The sequence below is a fragment of the Erinaceus europaeus genome, chromosome 8 (assembly GCF_950295315.1).
Source record: "Erinaceus europaeus chromosome 8, mEriEur2.1, whole genome shotgun sequence".
Taxonomy (NCBI): domain Eukaryota; kingdom Metazoa; phylum Chordata; class Mammalia; order Eulipotyphla; family Erinaceidae; genus Erinaceus; species Erinaceus europaeus.
The window spans coordinates 51,456,150-51,481,656 of record NC_080169.1 but is presented as its reverse complement, the minus strand read 5'-3'; the positions used below and the strand labels follow the sequence as shown (position 1 = coordinate 51,481,656).

The window sequence follows — 25,507 nt, the reverse complement described above, 5'->3', positions numbered from 1 at the left end:
CTCTGTCCTATCCAACAACAACAACAATAATAACTACAACAATAAAACAACAAGGGCAACAAAAGGGAATAAATAAATAAAATAAATATTTAAAAAAAAAAAAAAGAATAGTGTGGCAGACAGGAGACACAAGAAAGCCTGGGAAGGATGCCATCATGATGCTAGCCAGGCGTCCCTAGATTGAAGACCCCACCAATGTGTCCTGGAGCTCAGCTTCCCCAGAGACCCACCCTACTAGGGAAAGAGAGAGGCAGACTGGGAGTATGGACCGACCAGTCAATGCCCATGTTCAGCGGGGAAGCAATTACAGAAGCCAGACCTTCTACCTTCTGCAACCCTCAATGACCCTGGGTCCATGCTCCCAGAGGGATAGAGAATGGGAAAGCTACTGGGGAGGGGGTGGGATATGGAGATTGGGCGGTGAGAATTGTGTGGAGTTGTACCCCTCCTACACTATGGTTTTGTTAATTAATCCTTTCTTAAATAAAAAAAATTAAAAAAAAAATCCTGGGAAGGCACTGTCTGCAGAAAGTGTCATGGAAAGTTTTCCTGAGGTTATCAAATATCACTACAGTGATGCTTCATGGAAAACTAATAGTTGCCCGGTACAGAAGGGGCTAATCTTGCAGCTGGTAAGAATGGGAAATCCCAGTGTAAGGAAGCAAACAACTGTTAAACACTTTGAATAAACTAAAAGTTTCTATGAGGGAAGTGACACATGGCTGTGCAAACACATTACACTAAACAAGAACCCAGGTTCAAGCTCCTGGTCTCCACCTGTAGGGGACATGCTTCATGAGCTTGCTGCAGGTGTCTCTCTCACTTCTCTCCTTTTGTCTTCCATATCAGTTTCTCTCTGTCTCTATCCAAAAGAGAAAAGATACATAATAAAAAGAGTATATATGAAATGGGACGATTCTCTAAATCAGTGGCTTCTAAACATAAGTGAACATAACAAGAAAATATGAGAATCCAGGAAGATAAAGAAGCTGAATTCATTACAATGCAAAAAGATTATTAAAAATAAATAAGCAAAGAATATTGCCCTTAGCTGCTGCTGCTTCTTCTCCTTCTCCTCCTTTTCCTTCTTCTTTTATATTTTATTTTTTAAATGAAAATTGAACTTTTTATTTATAAAATGGAAGCATTGACAGAACCATAGGATAAGAGGGGTACAACTCCACACAGTACCCACCACCAGATCTCCGTATCCCATCCCCTCCCCTGATAGCTTTCTTATTCTTTAACCCTCTGGGAATATGGACCCAGGGTCATGAAAGGTCTAGCTTCTGTAATTGCTTCCCCACTGAACATGGGCATTGGCAGGTCAATCCACACTCCCAGCATGTCTTCTTTCTCCTTCTTCTTCTTCTTCTTCTTCTTCTTCTTCTTCTTCTTCTTCTTCTTCTTCTTCTTCTTCTTCTTCTTCTTCTTCTTCTTCTTCTTCTTCTTCTTCTTCTTCTCCCTCTCCCTCTCCCTCTCCCTCTCCCTCTCCCTCTCCCTCTCTCTCTCCCTCTCCTCCTCCTCCTCCTTCTTCTTCCTCCTCTTCTTCTTTTTGTCATTCACTAAGGCTTCAAGGTTCAATAACAACATTTTATATAAAAAATGAAAGAGAGAGTAAGAGTGTGTGTGTGAGAGAGAGAGAGACAGATAGAAAGAAGAGGAGGAAAGATAACAAAGCACTGAGCAAGGGGCAGGAAGGTTGAACTTAGGTTCTTAGCAGTCCCAAAAAGCTTTTCTAGAGAACTTTGTTTTAATCTATTCTTTCAGAGGAAATCTAAAGAAGTAAAATCCATCCTATATACCCCCCACATGCCACCCCCTAAACATGTAAATTTCAAAGGAGACCTTGAATATACAGGTTATTTAAATTTATTATTTTGCCCCTTTTTTGACCAAAAATGTAAATTAAAAAATTGATGGTGATGGGTAGTATAATATTGCCCAAAATGGAGAATTAAACATGCAATTTCCACAAGCAGAGTTCACATTTAAAATGTAGTTAAAGGACCAGATGGATAGCACCAACAGTAACAGAATAGATTCACATGCACCAAAGATCCAATGCTCAATCCTTAGCCCCATCTTAAATCCAGAATTGAAAGGCACAGTAGTAAAAGAAATTATAATAAATCTGTGGGTTTTTTTTTTAGAATATTAGGCCCCGATCAAAATTGCAAATAGTTTAATAGCTATTTTCCAATATCTTTACACCATGCATATTTAATGTGCTCAGATTCAGTCCCTTACCTCAAACCTGTGAAAGAGGTATTAGGAACAAAATGTAGGTCGTCCTCTAGTTCTCTCCAAAATATACAGAAGTAATGGTAGGGAAGCCCAAATAGGAAATGTTTAGGCTTTTTATGGCATGGCTAACATTTGACCCACAAATACTCACTAAGCTGCAAACAGAGTCAAGCATGCAAGAAGGTATGATAGTGAAGAGATGGTGATAAAAAGCTAAGACCTAGCCTAAAAGGGCAATGATGGTGTGGACAGCAACAGGACATATCTAGAGACTGATCTAAGATTAAAACAAATCAATATGCATTTTCGAGATCTTACTAAGTACACAGCTGTCCAATATGGGGCAGGCAAGCCTGGGCATTCCCATGGTGCTCTGAGTAGTCATACAAATACATTGTTTGGTTTTCGTGTTTATTTTTTCTTATTCATTCACCTGCTTGTGAGATGAGTGTACAGAAGTCCATCTGTTAGCAATAGTAGATGACATTAATGTACATTTATTGACATGAGCATTTGAGGGACATGGAAAATACTTACAGTAGAGATAAAAGCAAGCCCACTAGGAAGTATATCAATATCTTCAGAACCAGCTTCTGCAAAAGAAGTGATTGGTGGTGATTCTTTAATCAGAAAGATACATGCATCAAGGCTTAAAAATAAATCTCATGGTCCAAGCTTTAAAGTTATTTTAGAAGCTATTTTGATTTATTTCAACTATTAGAAAATTATATTAATTTTGGGGGATCCCATAGGCATGCAATGATAAAATACAAATATTCTGATAATACTACATTTTAAGGAGAAAAATAACTATACAATAAATTTTATACTAGATATATTCTTTAAATGAAAACTTTCAGAGTATGTCCTTAAAGTTTCACCTCTACTCTCCATAGAAGACTGATCACCCATCTAGGGACAGCATTTGGAAAGTCATTCTTGTGAAGACCTGTCAGCCAAACATTTCTCTTCTTCAACCTGTTGTTAAGACCTACAAATCTATCATTATCCAATAAAATTGGAATTACTGAGGAATTGTTCTCTGTTGTTGTAGTGGTGATGATCAACTGGGTTTCACTTCTCTGGACTGAATTTTGAGATAGAGATAGAGAAGGGTGAGGGAGACACTAGAACACCAAAGCGTAATCCACTGTGGTGAGGACCAAGTTACAACTTGCATTTGTGCATAGCAAAGAAAGTGCACTATCCACGTTAACTATTTTTTTCCAAGCCAAGCAATAATTCTCTATCATAAAAACAAAAAATCTTAGGATGGTCCATGGAATAAAAATTATTTGAAAGAGTACACTCAGCTCTTTCACATAGATAGTTGGTCTATGTATTTTTTCCTGTGGAAAAAGACACATAAAATAAAATTATAATTGAAAACAGAATGAGTAGAGTGTTCATATGGTTTCCAGTAGAAACAAAGATTGAAATGGGTGTGAAGGCAATTGTTATGTAGTATAGTAAACTGTATTTTGCAAATATGGTAGTAGCACAGGCATGTTACTCTGAAAATGTGATGTTTATACTTATATATTAAGAAGGAAGGTACCTATTTCCATGAACCTGGGTGAACATTGTAGCTCAGAATCCCTTAGCATAATGTAAGAACACAGAAAGGAAGGAGAAAACTACGCCAGAAAAGTCCCATACGACTTACAGTTCTCAGTCTTTGAAACACACTAGCTGATGCAAACAGTATAGAAATGAATAGTCCCCACTGAGCACAGGCAGAACTGCAAATTCAATTTAAAATGGAAGAGTAATCAATGTTACTTTAAGACACAAAAATATGTGGTGCTTTACTATACAACTGTAGTAATTGGGGCACATAGGAAAGTGGTTACCTGGTGTAGCAGTTTACTAGAGTGTAAGAATTAATTAGAGGAGGTCAGGGAAGTAGGTAGAAAGGAAAGTGGTGATAAAGTCAAGGAAAATTCAAATCTGAGTTAATAAAATAATGAGAAATAAGTATGGAAAACTAGAGAGCAAAGGATTAATCATATTCATTTTGTGAAAGTTGAAACTATTACCAACTACTATCTAAAAATTAAATCAAAATGTTCCATTTTTCAAACATTCAGATTAATCAAGATTTCACAATAAATGCTGTCTTGATAGCTTGAAATATTTAGTGCTCTTCTCCAAGGTGTAACACAGAATTGGAAGAATTCAGAGAATACAATAAAGTGATTCAGAAAAATCACGTCAAACACAGATAGGTTATTTTGGGAATGTTCTTCCAGTCTCTTGTTTTGTTTCTTTTGCCCTAATCTCCCCTTCACTTCTATTCTTAACATGGATATCCTCCAACTCTGTGTTTTCTTAGCTGCATGTCAGGGCAGGACATCCATTCTACTTGCACAATCTACTCCAGTACCATAACTTGCACTCACATGCCTTCCTTGAACTTCAATCCCTAAATCAAGCCAAAACCTTACTCTTTAGTTCCAGACCTCTGCATTCATCTGTATATTAGATTTTCCTACTGGACTTTTTGAGGTGTTATATTTATTAGGTTTCAAACTGAACTGAACATTCCCTCCTTGAATCTGCTCCATTTTCCATACTTTAATTTATATGGATGATACTCCCATTCCACAAGTTGGAACCCAAATCATGAATGTTGGAGTGGCCTTAATGTATTCCTTTTCTTTATTCTCTAAGTCCAATTTTTCACCAGTTGTTTAAGTTCTAGACTTCTCTCTTGAATTTATATGATGCTTTCCTAATAGTTCAGCACTGTTCCCCTGTAATCATTCCTGAATCACTGATAATCATATTTTTAAATTACAAAGTTGATTTTTGTTACTCCTTTGCTTAAAACTTTTCAAAATAACCAAAGTGAAGAAACTTTTGGAGGTGTGGCTATGATGTAGAAGCCATTTCAGATCCATAGAATAAACTAGAAAACTCTGTACTTCTGCTTTCAGGTATATATTTTGCAGTAGTTTACGGATACGTGTGAACATATGCTCTCTCTCACAGAAACTGGTGTATATCTAGGTTTTGGGACTTTGTTAGAAAGTGAAGCACCTGAGATGGAATTAGAGTATACTATGAAAGGAAAGGTCTCACCCGAGTAATGAAGCTGAAGGGTTGTCATTCCACATTGTAGTCTCTGGACACAGTCTGAAGTGAAGCATGTTGAGGTGGCAATCGTTGTGTTGGTTAGGTTGTGATCGGCAGATGTAATATTATTTGATATGGATTGGGAGAGGCGTACTGGAAAGTGGGCCTTATCCAATGGTTCCAGAACTGGGGGAAGTAGAGGCTTAATAGTGGAGATGTGAGGTTCCTGCTGTCTTAGGGTTCAAAAAGACAATCGATAGTTAATGTTATCATCACAATATTTGGTAATTGGGTTAACCTTGAAAAGACCCTTTGTTAGGGTTTGCTGTACAGTACCTAGTATCTTGTATATATCTGTGCTATTGGTTGATTCTGATCTACTTGATCTAGGCTTTTGAGAGAGTCTGCATATCAATTACACAGCCTATATATTGAAAAGATTCAATTTGTGTCTTGAAAAACTTCGAGACATACAATCAATTTTCCCCCTCTCATATTAATTAACTAGTGATTTATATTCCCCAGAGACCCAACCTACTAGGGAAAGAGAGAGGTAGACTGGGAGTATGGACCGACCAGTCAACACCCATGTTCAGCGGGGAAGCAATTACAAAAGCCAGACCTTCTACCTTCTGCAACCCACAATGACCCTGGGTCCATGCTCCCAGAGGGACAGAGAATGGGAAAGCTATCAGGGGAGGGGGTGGGATATGGAGAATGGGTGGTGGGAATTGTGTGGAATTGTACACCTCCTACCCTATGGTTTTGTTAATTAATAATTTCTTAAATAAAAAAAAAGAAAAAAGAAAAAAAAAGAATAAACTAGAAAAAAAAATCACCTAAAAACTCAACAAAATGCAATCAGGGTTTCTTCAGAAATTCACTAAACCAAAAGTGAGCACAGATTTGTGTTGCCAGTGGCTTGAAAAGGGATGGGGAGGAAATTTTCCTATCTCAAAAAGCCTTACTTGTTGACAGCTGGCTCTAAACTGGAATTAAGTAGCCAAGCACATTTCCTGGGTTGGGAAAAGACTAAGGATAGCATTCTGGTTTCTCATCAAAGCTCATCTCTCCAAGATCAGTGGCTGTCATTTCAGTGCTTGGTAGTATCTAGATTTAGCTACTGGACAATAGGGGAGAGAATTTGTACTCAGTTTGTCCGTTCCTGTTGTATGAACTAAACATTTTCGTTTCTGAGTCACTGTTCTCATAGTCTTCTCTTAGCTCTCTTATTTTATAGTCCTAATCTTCTGCTTCTATTCTCTGTCTTCTCTTAATCACTAGTGAATGATTAAGTGAAAAATCTACATATAATTACAAAGCCCTCTAGTTGGCTTGTGCTCCCAAGCCTTTGTGTGTAAGTGGGGGTTGGGGGGAACAGATAAATCATAGCCAAATTCTTAGCAACAAAAAAAGTATTACCAGCTGACTTGCTTCACCTCAGGATTGAGGTAAATAAATAAATATAAACATAAATAAACAGTTAAAATGTACAACTAGGAACTCATATTACTCACTTAGATACAAGTCAATCCAGGCAAGTGTGACCAATGTATTAAAAATATATGGCAGGAAATATTAAACAAGATCTTGGCCAACCGGATACAGCAACACATCAAAAAGATTGTTCATCATGACCAAGTGGGATTCATCCCAGGAATGCAAGGCTGGTTCAACATCCGTAAGTCAATCAATGTCATTCACCACATCAATAAAAGCAAAGCCAAAAACCACATGATTATCTCAATAGATGCAGAGAAAGCCTTTGACAAAATCCAACACCCATTCATGCTCAAAACTCTACAAAAAATGGGAATAGATGGGAAATTCCTCAAGATAGTGGAGTCTATATATAGCAAACCTACAGCCAACATCATACTCAATGGACAGAAGCTGAAAGCATTCCGCGTCAGATCGGGGACTAGACAGGGCTGTCCACTGTCTCCGTTACTCTTCAACATAGTATTGGAAGTTCTTGCCATAGCAATCAGGCAAGAGAAAGAAATCAAAGGAATACAGATTGGAAGGGAAGAAGTCATGCTCTCACTATTTGCAGATGATATGATAGTATATATAGAAAGACCTAAAGAATCCAGTAGAAAATTACTGGAAGTTATTAGGCAATATAGCAAGGTATCAGGCTACAAAATCAATGTACAAAAATCAGTGGCATTTCTTTATGCAAACACTAAATCTGAAGAAGAAGACATCCAGAAATCACTCCCATTTACTGTCTCAGCAAAATCAATCAAATACCTAGGAATAAAGTTGACCAAAGAAGTGAAAGATTTGTATGCTGAAAACTATAAGTCACTACTCAAGGAAATAGAAACTGTTACCAAGAAATGGAAAGATATCCCATTCTCATGGATTGGAAGAATAAATATCATCAAAATGAATATTCTCCCCAGAGCCATATACAAATTTAATGCAATACCCATCAAAGTTCCACCAAGCTTCTTTAAGAGAACAGAACAAACACTACAATCATTTATCTGGAACCTGAAAACACCTAGAATTGCCAAAACCATCTTGAGGAAAAGAAACAGAAATGGAGGCATCACACTCACAGACCTTAAACTATATTATAAAGCCATCATCATCAAAACAGCATGGTACTGGAACAAAAATAGGCACACAGACCAGTGGAACAGAATTGAGAGCCCAGAAATAAATCCCAACACCAATGGGCATCTAATCTTTGATAAGAGGGCCCAAAGGAGTAAATGGAAAAAGGAGGATCTCTTCAATAAATGGTGCTCGGAAAACTGGGTTGTAACATGCAGAAGAATGAAATTGAACCACTTTATCTCACCAGAAACAAAAATCAACGTCAAATAGATCAAAGACCTAGATGTCAGACCAGAAACAATCAAATACTTAGAGGAAAACATTGGTAAAACACTTTCCCACCTACACCTCAAGGACACCTTTGATGAATCAAACCCAAATGCAAGGAAGACTAAAGCAGAAACAAACCAATGGGACTACATCAAACTGAAAAGCTTCTGCACATCCAAAGAAACTATTAAACAAACAGAGAGACCCCTCACAGAATGGGAGAAGATCTTCACATGCCAGACATCAGACAAGAAACTAATCACCAAAATATATAAAGAGCTCAGCAAACTTAGCACCAAAAAAGCAAATGACCCCATCCAAAAATGGGCAGTGGATATGAACAAAACATTCACCTCAGAGGAGATCCAAAAGGCTAACAAACATATGAAAAACTGCTCTAGGTCACTGATTGTCAGAGAAATGCAAATTAAGACAACACTAAGATACCACCTCACTCCTGTAAGAATGGCATACATCAAAAAGGACAGCAGCAACAAATGCTGGAGAGGATGTGGGGTCAGAGGAACCCTTTTACATTGCTGGTGGGAATGTAAATTGGTACAGCCTCTGTGGAGAGCAGTCTGGAAAACTCTCAGAAGGCTAGACATGGACCTTCCATATGATCCTGTAATTCCTCTCCTGGGGTTATACCCCAAGGACTCCATAACCCCCAACCAAAAAGAGGTGTGTACTCCTATGTTCATAGCAGCACAATTCATAATAGCTAAAACCTGGAAGCAACCCAGGTGCCCAACACCAGATGAGTGGCTGAGAAAGCTGTGGTATATATACACAATGGAATACTATGCAGATATCAAGAACAATGAACCCACCTTCTCTGACCCATCTTGGACAGAGCTAGAAGGAACTATGTTAAGTGAACTAAGTCAGAAAGATAAAGATGAGTATGGGATGATCCCATTCATCAACAGAAGTTGAGTAAGAAGATCTGAAAGGGAAACTAAAAGCAGGACCTGATCAAACTGTAAGTAGGGCACCAAAGTAAAAACCCAGTGGTGAGGAGTAGACATGTAGCTTCCTGGGCCAGTGGGGGGTGGGAGTGGGCGGGAGGGATGGGTCACAGTTTTTGGTGGTGGGAATGGTGTGTATGTACACTCCTAGCAAAATGTAGACATATAAATCAGTAGTTAATTAATATGAGTGGGAGAAAATCAGTTGTATGTCTCAAAGTTTCTCAAAACACAGATTGAATCCTTTTAATATATAGGCTGTGTATTTGATATGTGGACTCTCTCAAAAGCCTAGACCATGTAGATTAGAAGCATCCAATAGCGGGAGTCAGGCTGTAGCGCAGCGGGTTAAGCGCAGGTGGCGCAAAGCACAAGGACTGGCATAAGAATCCCGGTTTTTAACATCTATGCACCCAACGAGGGACCATCTAAATACATTAAGCATCTACTGAAAGAATTACAAAAATACATCAATAGTAATACAATAATAGTGGGAGACTTCAATACCCCACTCTCACACTTAGACAGAACAACAAAGCAGAGAACCAATAAAGATACAAGAGAATTGAATGAAGAGATTGACAGACTAGACCTCTTGGACATTTTCAGACTCCTCCACCCCAAAAAACTGGAATACACCTTCTTTTCAAATCCACATAACACATACTCAAGGATAGACCACATGTTAGGCCACAAAGACAGCATCAATAAATTCAAGAGCATTGAAATCATCCCAAGTATCTTCTCAGACCACAGTGGAGTAAAACTAACTTTTAACAACAAACAGAAAATTATTAAAAGACATAGAATTTGGAAACTAAACAACATGCTCCTTAAGATCCACTGGGTCAGAGACTCACTCAAACAGGAAATTCAAATGTTCCTGGAAACTAATGAAAATGAAGACACAACCTATCAAAATATTTGGGACACAGCTAAAGCAGTACTGAGAGGGAAACTTATAGCCATACAATCACATATTAAACACCAAGAAGAAGCCCAAATGAACGACCTTACTACACACCTCAAGGACTTAGAGGAAGAGGAACAAAGGAACCCTAAAGCAACCAGAAGGACAGAAATCACTAAAGTTAGAGCAGAAATAAACAACATCGAAAATAAAAGAAGCATACAAAAGATCAATGAAGCCAAATGTTGGTTCTTTGAAAGATTAAACAAAATTGACAAACCCCTATCCAGACTCACCAAACAAAAAAGAGAGAAGACTCAAATTAGTAGAATTGTAAACGATGCAGGAGATATCACAACTGACACCACAGAAATCCAGAGAATTCTGCGAAACTTCTATAAAGAACTATATTCCACCAAGCTAGAGAATCTGGAAGAAATGGAACAATTCCTAGAAACCTATGCACTTCCAAAACTGAACCAAGAAGAACTACAAAATCTAAATGCACCAATCACAGACAAAGAAATTGAAACCATTATTAAGAATCTCCCCAACAACAAAAGTCCTGGACCAGATGGCTTCACAAACGATTTCTACAAAACGTTCAGGAAACAGTTATTACCCATACTTCTTAAGCTATTCCATAAGATTTAAGAAACAGGAATACTCCCTTCCACCTTTTATGAAGCCAACATCACCCTGATACCAAAAGCTGATAGGGACAGAACAAAAAAGGAAAACTACAGACCAATATCTCTAATGAACATAGATGCCAAAATATTAAACAAGATCTTGGCCAACCGGATATAGCAACACATCAAAAAGATTGTTCATCATGACCAAGTGGGATTCATCCCAGGAATGCAAGGCTGGTTCAACATCCATAAATCAATCAATGTCATTCATCACATCAATAAAAGCAAAGCCCAAAACCACATGATTATCTCCATAGATGCAGAGAAAGCCTTTGACAAAATCCAACACACATTCATGCTCAAAACTCTACAAAAAATGGGTATAGATGGGAAATTCCTCAAGATAGTGGAGTCTATATATAGCAAACCTACAGCCAACATCATACTCAATGGACAGAAGCTGAAAGCATTCCCCCTCAGATCGGGGACTAGACAGGGCTATCCACTGTCTCCGTTACTCTTCAACATAGTATTGGAAGTTCTTGCCATAGCAATCAGGCAAGAGAAAGAAATCAAAGGGATACAGACTGGAAGGGAAGAAGTCAAGCTCTCACTATTTGCAGATGATATGATAGTATATATAGAAAGACCTAAAGAATCCAGTAGAAAATTACTGGAAGTTATTAGGCAATATAGCAAGGTATCAGGCTACAAAATCAATGTACAAAAATCAGTGGCATTTCTTTATGCAAACACTAAATCTGAAGAAGAAGACATCCAGAAATCACTCCCATTTACTGTTTCAGCAAAATCAATCAAATACCTAGGAATAAAGTTGACCAAAGAAGTGAAAGACTTGTATACTGAAAACTATGAGTTGCTACTCAAGGAGATAGAAACTGATACCAAGAAATGGAAAGATATCCCATGCTCATGGATTGGAAGAATAAATATCATCAAAATGAATATTCTCCCCAGAGCCATATACAAATTTAATGCAATACCCATCAAAGTTCCACCAGGCTACTTTAAGAGAATAGAACAAACACTACAATCATTTATCTGGAACCTGAAAACACCTAGAATTGCCAAAACCACCTTAAGGAAAAGAAACAGAAATGGAGGCATCACACTCCCAGACCTTAAACTATATTATAAAGCCATCATCATCAAAACAGCATGGTACTGGAACAAAAATAGGCACACAGACCAGTGGAACAGAATTGAAAGCCGAGAAGTAAATCCCAACACCTATGGGCATCTAATCTTTGATAAGGGGGCCCAAAGTATTAAATGGAAAAAGGAGGATCTCTTCAATAAATGGTGCTCGGAAAACTGGGTTGAAACATGCAGAAGAATGAAATTGAACCACTTTATCTCACCAGAAACAAAAATCAACTCTAAATGGATCAAAGATCTAGATGTCAGACCAGAAACAATCAAATACTTAGAGGAAAACATTGGTAAAACACTTTCCCACCTACACCTCAAGGACATCTTTGATGAATCAAACCCAATTGCAAGGAAGACCAAAGCAAAAACAAACCAATGGGACTACATCAAATTGAAAAGCTTCTGCACATCCAAAGAAACTATTAAACAAACAGAGAGACCCCTCACAGAATGGGAGAAGATCTTCACATGCCAGACATCAGGCAAGAAACTAATCACCAAAATATATAAAGAGCTCAACAAACTTAGCCGCAAAAAAGCAAATGACCCCATCCAAAAATGGGCAGAGGAAATGAACAAAACATTCACCACAGAGGAGATCCAAAAGGCTAACAAACATATGAAAAACTGCTCTAGGTCACTGATTGTCAGAGAAATGCAAATTAAGACAACACTAAGATACCACTTCACTCCTGTAAGAATGGCATACATCAAAAAGGACAGCAGCAACAAATGCTGGAGAGGATGTGGGGTCAGAGGAACCCTTTTACATTGCTGGTGGGAATGTAAATTGGTACAGCCTCTGTGGAGAGCAGTCTGGAAAACTCTCAGAAGGCTAGACATGGACCTTCCATATGATCCTGTAATTCCTCTCCTGGGGTTATACCCCAAGGACTCCATAACCCCCAACCAAAAAGAGGTGTGTACTCCTATGTTCATAGCAGCACAATTCATAATAGCTAAAACCTGGAAGCAACCCAGGTGCCCAACACCAGATGAGTGGCTGAGAAAGCTGTGGTATATATACACAATGGAATACTATGCAGCTATCAAGAACAATGAACCCACCTTCTCTGACCCATCTTGGACAGAGATAGAAGGAATTATGTTAAGTGAACTAAGTCAGAAAGATAAAGATGAGTATGGGATGATCCCACTCATCAAAAGAAGCTGACTTAGAAGATCTGAAAGGGAAACTAAAAGCAGGACCTGATCAAATTGTAAGTAGGGCACCAAAGTAAAAACCCAGTGGTGAGGGGTAGACATGTAGCTTCCTGGGCCAGTGGGTGGTGGGAGTGGGCGGGAGGGATGGGTCACAGTCCTTTGGTGGTGGGAATGGTGTTTATGTACACTCCTAGCAAAATGTAGACATATAAATCAGTAGTTAATTAATATGAGAGGGGGAAATCAATTGTATGTCTCAAAGTTTCTCAAAACACAAACTGAATCTTTTTAATATATAGGCTATGTATTTGATATGCGGACTCTCTCAAAAGCCTAGACCAAGTAGATTAGAAGCTTCCAATAGCACAGCTATATACAAGATACTGGGTACTGTACAGCAAACCATAACAAAGGGACTTTTCAAAGTTAACCCAATTAACAAATAATGTGATGATAATATTAACTATTGATTGTCTTTTTGAACCCTAAGACAGCAGGAACCTCACATCTTCACTATAGAGCCCCTACTTCCCCCAGTCCTGGAACCCTTGGATAGGGCCCACTTTCCCGTATACATCTCCCAATCCAAACCAAATAATATTGCATCCGCCGATCACAACCTAACCAAAGCAACGATTGCCATCTCAACATGCTTCACCTCAGACTGTATCCAGAGACTTCACGTGTGGAATGACAACCCTTCAGCTTCATTACTCGGGTGAGACCTTTCCTTTAATAGTACACTCTAATTTCATCTCAGGTAGTTCACTTTCTAACAAAGTCCCATAACCTAGATATACACCAGTTTCTGTGAGAGAGAGCTTATGTGCACACGTATCCATAAACTACTGCAAAATATATACCTGAAAGCAGGATTACACTAGAGTTTGCAGTGAGTACCTCCCTAACACTTCCTCTCCACTATTCCAAGCTTGGGATCCATGATTGCTCAACAAATTGTTTGGCTTCATATGTTAACTCTCTTTTCAATCACCAGGTTCCAGATGCCACCAGGATGCTGGCTAGGCTTCCCTGGATTGAAGACCCCACCAATGTGTCCTGGAGCTCAGCTTCCCCAGAGACACACCCTACTAGGGAAAGAGAGAGGCAGACTGGGGGTATGGACCGACCAGTCAATGCCCATGTTCAGCGGGGAAGCAACTACAGAAGCCAGACCTTCTACCTTCTGCAACCCTCAACGACCCTGGGTCCATGCTCCCAGAGGGATAGAGAATGGGAAAGCTACCATGGGAGGGAGTGGGTTATGGGGATTGGGTGTGGGAATTGTGTGGAGTTGTACCCCTCCTACCTTATGCTTTTGTTCACTAATCCTTTCTTAAATAAAAATTAAAAAAAAAAAAAAAGAATCCCGGTTTGAACCCCGGCTCCCCACCTGCAGGGGAGTCGCTTCACTGGCAGTGAAGCAGGTCTGCAGGTGTCTATCTTTCTCTCCTCCTCTCCGTCTTCCCCTCCTCTCTCCATTTCTCTCTGTCCTATCCAACAATGACAACAACAATAATAACTACAACAATAAAACAACAAGGGCAACAAAAGGGAATAAATAAATAAAATAAATATTAAAAAAAAGAAGCGTCCAATAGCACAGCTATATACAAGATACTGGATACTGTACAGCAAACCATAACAAAAGGACTTTTCAAAGTTAACCCAATTACCAAATAATGTGATGATAACATTAACTATCGATTGTCTTTTTGAACCCTAAGACAACAGGAACCTCACATCTCCACTATAGAGCCCCTACTTCCCCCAGTCCTGGAACCCTTGGATAGGGCCCACTTTCCCGTATGCATCTCCCAATCCAAACCAAATAATATTGCATCCGCTGATCACAACCTAACCAACGCAACGATTGCCACCTCAACATGCTTCACCTCAGACTGTGTCCAGAGACTTCACGTGTGGAATGACAACCCTTCAGCTTCATTACTCGGGTGAGACCTTTTCTTTTATAGTACACTCTTATTTCATCTCAGGTGGTTCACTTTCTAACAAAGTCCCATAACCTAGATATACACCAGTTTCTGTGAGAAGAGAGAGCTTATATTCACACGTATCCATAAACTACTGCAAAATATATACCTGAAAGCAGAAGTACACTAGAGTTTGCAGTGAGTACCTCCCTAACACTTCCTCTCCACTATTCCAAGCTTGGGATCCATGATTTCTCAACAATTTGTTTGGCTTCGTATGTTAACTCTCTTTTCAATTACCAGGTTCCAGATGCCACCAGGATGCTGGCCAGGCTTCCCTGGATTGAAGACCCCACCAATGTGTCCCGGAGCTCAGCTTCCCCAGAGACACACCTTACCAAGGAAAGAGAGAAGCAGACTGGGAGTATGGACTGACCAGTCAACGCCCATGTTCAGCAGGGAAGCAATTACAGAAGCCAGACCTTCTACCTTCTGCAACCCTCAACGACCCTGGGTCTAGCTATCATGGGAGGGGGTGGGTTATGGAGATTGGGTGGTGGGAATTGTGTGGAGTTGTACTCCTCCTACCTTATGGTTTTGTTCATTAATCCTTTCTTAAATAAAAAATTAAAAAAAAAAAAGAATAACAGAAAGGGAAACTCAAAGCAGGATCTGACTAAATTTGTAGGAGGGCACCAAAGTAAAACCCCGAGTGGAGGTGGAGGTGGAGGTGGAGGTGGAGGGTGAGGGTGGATGTTCAGCTCCATGGAGCGGGGTGGAGGGTGGGGGATGGGATGGGACACAGTTTTTTGGTGGTGGGAATGGTCTCTTATGTATACTCCTATTAATTTGTAGTCATATAAATCACTAAGTAATATGAAAGGGGAAAAAACTGACTGAATGTCAAACTTTTTAAAGCACAGACTGAGTCTTTTTAATACATAGGCTGAGTCTTAGATACGTTGACTCTCTTAAAAGCTTAGTCCAGGGAGAACAAAAGCAATCAGTGGCATAGCTATATGCAAATGATGTCAAAGGACATAAAGTATGGTGATGGTATGTATGATGCAGCAAATCCTAACAAGGGGATTTTTCAAAGTTAACCCAATTGCCAAACAGTGTGATTATTGAAATAACTGTGTAGTGTCTTCTTGGACCCTAAGGCCACAGAAATCTCCCACTTCCTCTTTAGAGCCTATGTTTTTCCCAATCCTGGGACCTCTGGGGTGGGGCTCACTTCCCTGCATGCTTCACTCAAATTATACCAAATAATATTGCATTCACCGATTCCAACCTAATCAAAGCTTATATTTCTTAATGTTTCTCCTCTAGATCCCCCTTACCTTGTAATACTGTCTCTGCTGACCTCAACTAAATCCCTGCAACGAGTGCCACCACGCCACATTATGCTGCCACTGCCTTTTCAGAGATGCCAAGCCAGAGATGTCAATCTTCTAGCCCCCCAAATCTGGTTAGACCTTTCCTAGCACATGGGACTACCTATTTCCATTTAAGATGGTGCTTTCTCTAGCAAAGTTACAGATCCTAGATAGGTGAGGTCCTAGGGGACTAGGCACATGTATACACAGATCCATAAGCTAGGGGCAGCTATATACCTCAATGCAAAAGTGCTTTATAGTCCTCTGCAATTAGATTTAGAACTAATTTGCACATCAGTCTAGTAGAAAGGCCTAAAGAAAGCACCATGAAATGTTTAATCAAATATTTACTATTTAGGTCTACACAACCTCCTCTCTTACCCTCTACTTCACTCCCTCAATAATTCTATCTAGGGAGTTGGGTGGTAGCACAGTGGGTTAAGCTCAGGAGGCGCAAAGTGCAAGGACCAGCATAAGGATCCCGGTTCCAGCCCCCGGCTCCCCACCTGCAGGGTAGTTGCTTCACAGGCTGTGAAGCAGGTATGCAGGTGTCTATCTTTCTCTCCCCCTTTCTGTCTTCCCCTCCTCTCTCCATTTCTCTCTGTCCTATCCAACAACGACAACATCACTAACAACAATAAGAATAACAACTACAATAAAGCAACAAGGGCAACAAAAGGGAATGAATAAATAAATAAGTATTTAGAAAAATAAATAAATAAATAAATAAACTTTATATTCACTTGTTAGTTTCCTACTAGATTTCCTGGAAATAAATATTTTAAAGTTTCTTTATTAGGAGATTAATGGTTTACAGCTGACAGTAAAATACAGTAATTTAAAAATATTTTTATTTATAATTAGATAGAGGCAGAGAGAAATAGAGAGGGGAGAAGTAGATAGAGAAAGAGAAGGAGAGAGAGAGAGACACACACACACACAACTGAAGACCTACTTCACCACTCATGAAGCCTTCCTTCTGCAGGTGGGGATAAGAGACTTGAACCTGAGTCCTTGTGCATTGTTATGTAATGCTTAACCAGGTGTGCCACCGCCTGGCCCCTACAACAATTTGTACATGCATAACATATTTCAGTTTTCCATCTAACAATTCAACCCCCACCAGGTGCTCCTCTGCCAACATACTCCAGGAACTGAACTGTCTTCTGTCTCCTCCCTCCCCCTACACAGAGTCCTTTACTTTGATGAAATACAAAAACATGTACTCTCATTTTTAAAATTTTTTGTAGTATCTTTATTTATTTATTGGATAGAGACAGAAATGAAAAGGGCAGGGGGGATATGGTATTTTTGTATCCTGCTTTTTCACTACAGAAGTTATCAATGAGAGTTTATTTACTGAATTAAAAAATAGTTTTACAAAAAATTTGTCTTGAGATTAAACTCTTGATGAGTGTTAATGTCTGAGTACAAGCTATTCTAAATTGTGTGCTCTCTGCTTTAGTTCCTTCCCTTTTCCAAACACCATTTTTTATATCTCCCATGACAATATTATTCTACCTCAATCATTCACCAACATCAGGTAAATTATTTATTACAGAAGTGTTGTGCTTGTCTTTATTTACTTGCTCCATTCAGAGCATTGGGGATGTTGGTGCTTTTCATGAAGATGTGAAAAGGAATCCTTAACTGTGTATAGTACTCCTGTGCTTCCTTATTCACTTCCCCTGTCTACATAGACTGCAACTGCATGACAGATGCAGTGCATCTCCCCAACACTGGTACCTATAGGAGTAAGAGCTCCCAGGACACTCTCCCAGGAGTCTGTTCCACAAGTACATTAAACTGCATATGACTATCATTAAACTCCTAAGTCTGAAGTCAGTGTTTTGAATTGGTTCTATTGATTTTTTTTTATACCTTAAAATCTACTTCTCATAACCTTATTTCTTTGGCCTTCCAACTTTCCCTAGAAGCATTCTGAGAAAGGACCACATCAAATCATCATTATAAATTAATATTATTGTCAGTTTACACCTTGTAAAGAAGGCTCTGACAGTCAACTAGGAAAGCAAATGAAACCTATTGTGAAGTAGAGACATAGCTTGGAGATACATAATGGAAGTCACTGAAGGAGAAATGGGGTAAAGAAGAAATCAACTATAGAGGCTGCCTCTTTGACAATTTCATCCAAGAAAAGCCCTAAAACTTCTACTCATATTTAAAGTGCAACTTTCACTAGATGGCAAAGACAGTCAAATATTCTATGGTGAAATTTATCCTTGACCCTTAAAGTCTTAGAAAAGAAGTCAACCTAATGCAAACATATCCATGACATGATTTCTGGAGGTTAGAAATATTTTACCTTTCAACCTCTCTTTCAAAAAAATTCTGAAAAAAGAAAAGAAAGATTTGTTATCAATAAAATTAACAACAAAAGTTTTGATCATGAAAAATAAAGTCACAAATCACACACCCTGCCTAAAAATCTGTAGTGGTATTCCATTTGTTTCAAAAGTTTTTCACTCATCAAATAAAATCGTGAGTATTGTCTTATTTGTGAAAATTATTTAAATATCCAAACTTTCTTGTTATGGTCATCCCTATTACTTAACATTACACCCCTTTTGCATGTCATAGTTTGTTTTTATGCTGTTATAGTACTTTTCTGAAGATTCTGTATTAAAAAGGTGTTGCCAATAGATAAGAAAGGCTACACAAGAAAGTACAAAGGTGTAGAGTAAAGCTACCCTATTTTATAATCTAGGCTCACCATACTCTAGTTCTGGACTATTGGGCAAGTAACTTCATTATTCCATATGCCAGTTTCCTAACCTGCAAAACAGAGATAGCAGCACCTTCCTTACAGATTGATTATGAGGATGATGCCAATGTAAAGAATAAAGAACCCCACAGAATGTTTATAGACATGCAGTCTTAGATAAGGCATTATTTTAGATATTTATTAGTATTGTATAATTGACAACCCATGATTATTCTAATTTATTTAGTTCTCCAAATATAAAATGAAAATATGCCAATAGAAACAAGAAACAATATGACATTTTTTCCCCTTCTACTCTCATCCACCTCTAAAAATTTAAGGTATCTTTTTCAAATATTCTTATAGTCAGAATTTTGATTCACAGTGTGCAATATTAACCCTAGTTTTAACTTCTGAGATAGATTAGAACTACATAATCTCAGAGTGGAACTCCAATTATAGAATCTTGTTTTCTATGCTTCCTATTAATTACTTGTCAGGTTAATATCATTTGAGAAATATATATATATATATATATAGTACTCCATGAAACAATGTATTCTAAATGAGTGTTAAATTTCCTTATTTAAAAAATCAAATTAAATCTGACTCTAAGCCTATATTCTACTAATCTGAAAGGAAACTCAGTCTGAGTCATTAGTGGGTCTCTACCAAGGCTGTGGAAAAATTGTTGTGGCAGGTTTTAAAGCCAAATTGAACAGAGCTGGAGAGACAGAATAATGCTCAAGCAAATAGGTTTTCATGCCTGATGCATCAAAGGTCTCAGGTTCAATTACCAGCACATTATATGCCAGAACTGAATGGTGCTCTGGTAATAAAAAATAAACCAAACTGAATATATGATGTAGTTCATCTAACCTTTGTTTTGGACTAGTAACTAGTGAATTACTCTCTGTCAAGCCCTGCAGTTCCTTTAGGTAGATGATCCTGCTTTGTCCATTCAGTTATTGGCACATGATCTTTGCTCAGACTGTTAGACATAGTACAAAGGATTCGATTTCCTTAAAGATACCTTTCTTTCTGAGGTCATACATCTCCTCACTGTCTGACAGTGAGACAAGGGTGCTTGTTATTTTTCAAATAAACCCATATATTTTTATCCTTCTAGCATCAGAATCTTTTGAAGAAGCTTGGATTTTTTAAACCAAAAGTCCTGAAAGAGTTTATCTTCAGTCCCTTCTGTTTTCTAGCCAGTAACATAAACATTATCTGAGATTAGAGTGCCCAAATATCAACTTGTCTTTTTCTAAAGAGTGAGATTTTACAAAGGAAAAAAAAAAGTGAGGGCTTGTATTTCTGATATATGTGTAGAGAAAATTAATTTACTTATTCTATCACAGTAAACTATCCTGTGACCTGGTCATAAACTAATAAATAAGTCACAACCTTTGACCTAAGAGGAATTTACAGTTTGATCCTGAGATAAAGAAAGAACCCTGCTAGTCTACAACAAAGCATGAAGCAGGTGTCATTTGTGAATCAGAGTTTCTCAGAACTGTGAGAGTTCAGAGGAGGAGAGGAATTTGCAGTTTGTTTCAGGAATAAAATGAAGGAATTTCTAGAGGAAATTTTATAAGCCAAAGTAAGAAAGTGAAAACAAAACAAAAAATAAAAACAAACAAAAAAACAAAAATACATCCTCAAAATGGTGAACAAATTTAGTTGAGGCCCCCACCCCAATTGTACTGTGGAGAATGGGATGCTTGGAATCTGAAATAAACTGGCTTGGCAATAATTGACTGGCTTTGAGATCAGTCCTGCATGGAGGGACAGAGAAGGCTCTTGCCAACATGTTTCATTCATAACAATGGGGGCAGGAAGAAGAAACAACTGGCACTTGTATTTTGATTGAGTTGTTTTTTTTGTTTTTTTCTATATTTATTTATTTAGCCTTTTGTTGCCCTTGTTTTTTTTCATTGTTGTAGTTAATATTGATGTTGTTATTGATGTCATCATTGTTAGGACAGAGAGAAATGGAGAGAGGAGGGGAAGACAGAGAGGGGGAGAGAAAGATAGACACCTGCAGACCTGCTTCACTGCCTGTGAAGTGACTCCCTACAGGTGGGAAGCTGGGGCTCGAACCGGGTCCTTAGGCTAGTCCTTATGCTTTATGCCACATGCACTTAACTCGCTATGCTACTGCCCAAGAATGGAAGTACCACACTCAGAGGAAAAGTCTAGATGAAAAGCTGACTTTGGGTAGGGGTGTGAGGGAGAAAATGACAAAAATAGAATGTAAATTTCATATTATAAAAGAAAGCATGAGGTTTGAGGTGCTACAGATCTGGAAATGGATTTTTGACTTACTTTAAATGCTTTTTTGGCACAGAGTAGCAGCAGCTGCGTTTCTCTCCTCTCTTCTCCCTGGTCAACTAGGAATATTAAAGGAAATCACCTGGGACGACAGCAAGACAGAATCAGAACTAGTTTGGGAACCCACCAAATCACCGGTGAGTGCAAACACCTGTGGCTCCTGAACAGAGAGGAGCTTAAGGAGAGATTCTTGGCACTAAAGCCCATATCTACTCCTGAGCAGCTGGTAACAGTCTGGCAGTTTGCCTGTTGAGGCACCACCTCCAGTCTGTTTCACCAACAAAAAGGCTGCTGAGGGAGGAGAGGATTCCTCTAAGGCTCACCAAATGCAACTATAAGTCTCCATTGCTACTGCCCCTCAGAGGTTGGAGCAGCATCTGGGGGTCCTCATGCTGACACTGGGGGGCAGAGAACTGGTTGGAAAACTCAAGATCTACACTCCAATGTACAAGAGAGAACAATTTCCACATTGTTTTCCTGATGAATTGGGAGAAACAGTAAATAATTGCAGCAGAATCCACAGAGTATAAATGACATTTGTTTGGAAATCACAGGGCCAATTAGTGCTGCCTCCCTTGGTTCTGGCTCTTGGCAGAGCAGCTGAATTGAGCTCAGGGTTTTGGATCCTCAGGGCTTGGGAGTCTGCACAACCATTGTGCTATCTCTCCCCTTTGATTATGTTTTATCTCTTGGTTGAGAGTGAGTGATTAAGAAAAAAGCCTGATTATAAACCCTCAGTCTCCCATAGCCTACAGGGAAGAAAAAGAACAAAAGAGTTGTAACAGCACTATGCTTCAAGTCAGGGATTAAAAAACACTGAAAGAACAGTTAATTTCCACACCTGTGAACTCTTTAAGAACCTTAATTAGACACAAGTCAATCCAGGCAATAGTGTTCAGTACAGAGAGGGACTTCATAACATACTATATACAATGGTTAAACCAACAAGAAACATTGGAGAAATAAACCAGGAAAATGCCCACATAAAATGCCCTCAAAGGTAGAAGCACATAAGAATGAGTTCAACATCCAAATTCTAATTGAGGAATTAGTCATAGGAAGAAAGAGTTTGAAAGTAAATTCATCAGAAATGGGGAAACAACAAATGAGACTTTGAAAGAACACACTGACAATATTGAGGTACAGAGAGTTGAAAGCTGAAATAGCTGAGCTAAGAGCACTACTAGCTGAACAAGTTAATACAGTATCAGAACAGGGAACAAAATAGGTGAGCTACAGAGAAAAACATGGAGAGAGAATATAATAAGTGAGGCAGAAAACAGAGTTAGCAAAATTGAGGATGAATTAGAGAAAAATGAAAAAGAAGTATGAGATCTCAAAAACAGATTAAGAGATACTGAAAACAACAACAGAGACCTATGGGATGACTTCAAAACAAAAAATATACACATTATTGGTTTATGAGAGGAAGAGAGGAAGGGGAAGAAAGCTTTCTACAGGACATAATAGATGATAACTTCTCCAGTCTAGACAACATAAAAGACATAAAGGTTCAAGAAGCCCAGAGGGTCCCAAACTGAATTAACTCAGACTTAAAGACACACATTATATTTAAAATGGAAAGGAATAAAGATAAAGAAAGGACCCTGAAGGCTGCAAGAGAAAAACAAAGAGACCCACAGAGGAAAACCCATAAGATTATCAGCATACTTCTCCACACAAACACTAGAGGCCAGAGGGAATGAAAAGATATCTATCAAGGAAGGGCTCAGTGAGAAAGGATTTCAACCAAGACTACTGTATCCTGCTAGATTCATTCAGACTAAATGGAGGCATCAAAACCTTCTCAGACAAGCAACAGTTGAAGGAATTAACTATCAGTAAACCTGCCCTGAAAGAAGTTCTGAAAGGGCTCCTGTAAACTATCAGATCACCATAAATATGCCATATATCAGAATACCCTAAAAACTACAATAATGATGTAAAAATATCTTCAGTCTGTAATATCAATAAATATGAATGGCCTGAATTCACCTATTAAAAGGCACAGATTAGGAAGATGGATCAGAAAACACAAACAAACATATGTTGTCTGCAGAAAACACACTTAACTCAACAAGACAAACACAGACTCAAAGTGAAAGGATGTAAAACTATCATATAAGCCAATGACCCTCAAAAAAAGGGCAGGGAAATCTACTCTCATATCTGAAATGATAGACCATAAATAAATAAAATTCAACTGACACAACAGAAATCCAGAGAATCCTGTGAAACTTCTATAAAGAACTATATGCCACCAAGCTACAGAATCTGGAAGAAATGGAACAATTCCTAGAAACCTATGCACTTCCAAAACTGAACCAAGAAGAACTACAAAATCTAAATTCACCAATCACAGACAAAGAAATTGAACCGTTAAGAATCTCCCCAACAACAAAAGTCCTGGACCAGATGGCTTCACAAACGAATTCTACAAAACTTTCAGGAAACAGTTAATACCCATACTTCTTAAGCTATTCCATAAGATTGAAGAAACAGGAATACTCCCTTCCACCTTTTATGAAGCCAACATCACCCTGATACCAAAAGCTGATAGGGACACAACAAAAAAGGAAAACTACAGACCAATATCTCTGATGAACATAGATGCCAAATTATTAAACAAGATCTTGGCCAACCGGATACAGCAACACATCAAAAAGATTGTTCATCATGACCAAGTGGGATTCATCCCAGGAATGCAAGGCTGGTTCAACATCCGTAAGTCAATCAATGTCATTCACCACATCAATAAAAGCAAAGCCAAAAACCACATGATTATCTCAATAGATGCAGAGAAAGCCTTTGACAAAATCCAACACCCATTCATGCTCAAAACTCTACAAAAAATGGGAATAGATGGGAAATTCCTCAAGATAGTGGAGTCTATATATAGCAAACCTACAGCCAACATCATACTCAATGGACAGAAGCTGAAAGCATTCCGCGTCAGATCGGGGACTAGACAGGGCTGTCCACTGTCTCCGTTACTCTTCAACATAGTATTGGAAGTTCTTGCCATAGCAATCAGGCAAGAGAAAGAAATCAAAGGAATACAGATTGGAAGGGAAGAAGTCATGCTCTCACTATTTGCAGATGATATGATAGTATATATAGAAAGACCTAAAGAATCCAGTAGAAAATTACTGGAAGTTATTAGGCAATATAGCAAGGTATCAGGCTACAAAATCAATGTACAAAAATCAGTGGCATTTCTTTATGCAAACACTAAATCTGAAGAAGACATCCAGAAATCACTCCCATTTACTGTTTCAGCAAAATCAAATACCTAGGAATAAAGTTGACCAAAGAAGTGAAAGATTAGTATGCTGAAAACTATGAGTCGCTACTCAAGGAAATAGAAACTGATACCAAGAAATGGAAAGATATCCCATGCTCATGGATTGGAAGAATAAATATCATCAAAATGAATATTCTCCCCAGAGCCATATACAAATTTAATGCAATACCCATCAAAGTTCCACCAAGCTTCTTTAAGAGAACAGAACAAACACTACAATCATTTATCTGGAACCTGAAAACACCTAGAATTGCCAAAACCATCTTGAGGAAAAGAAACAGAAATGGAGGCATCACACTCCCAGACCTTAAACTATATTATAAAGCCATCATCATCAAAACAGCATGGTACTGGAACAAAAATAGGAACACAGACCAGTGGAACAGAAGTGAAAGCCCAGAAGTAAATCCCAACACCAATGGGCATCTAATCTTTGATAAGAGGGCCCAAAGGAGTAAATGGAAAAAGGAGGCTCTCTTCAATAAATGGTGCTGGAAAAAATGGGTTGAAACATGCAGAAGAATGAAATTGAACCACTTTATCTCACCAGAAACAAAAATCAATGTCAAATGGATCAAAGACCTAGATGTCAGACCAGAAACAATCAAATACTTAGAGGAAAACATTGATAAAACACTTTCCCACATACACCTCAAGAACATCTTTGGTGAATCTAACCCAATTGCAAGGAAGACTAAAGCAGAAACAAACCAATGGGACTACATCAAATTGAAAAGCTTCTGCACATCCAAAGAAACTATTAAACAAACAGAGAGACCCCTCACAGAATGGGAGAAGATCTTCACATGCCA

At 38.5% G+C, this 25,507-nt stretch overlaps 1 protein-coding gene across 2 annotated transcripts in view; it reads right to left on the bottom strand.

The window, feature by feature from the left end:
* The window catches only part of PON3 (paraoxonase 3), a 51,824-nt gene that overhangs the window by 17,130 nt on the left and 9,187 nt on the right, over positions 1 to 25,507 (bottom strand). For both annotated transcript variants that reach the window (XM_007538255.3, XM_016194859.2), the window contains exon 3: positions 2,785 to 2,840. In XM_007538255.3, the coding sequence (XP_007538317.2) occupies positions 2,785 to 2,840 (56 nt within the window). The remainder of the gene's footprint in view (positions 1 to 2,784; positions 2,841 to 25,507) is intronic.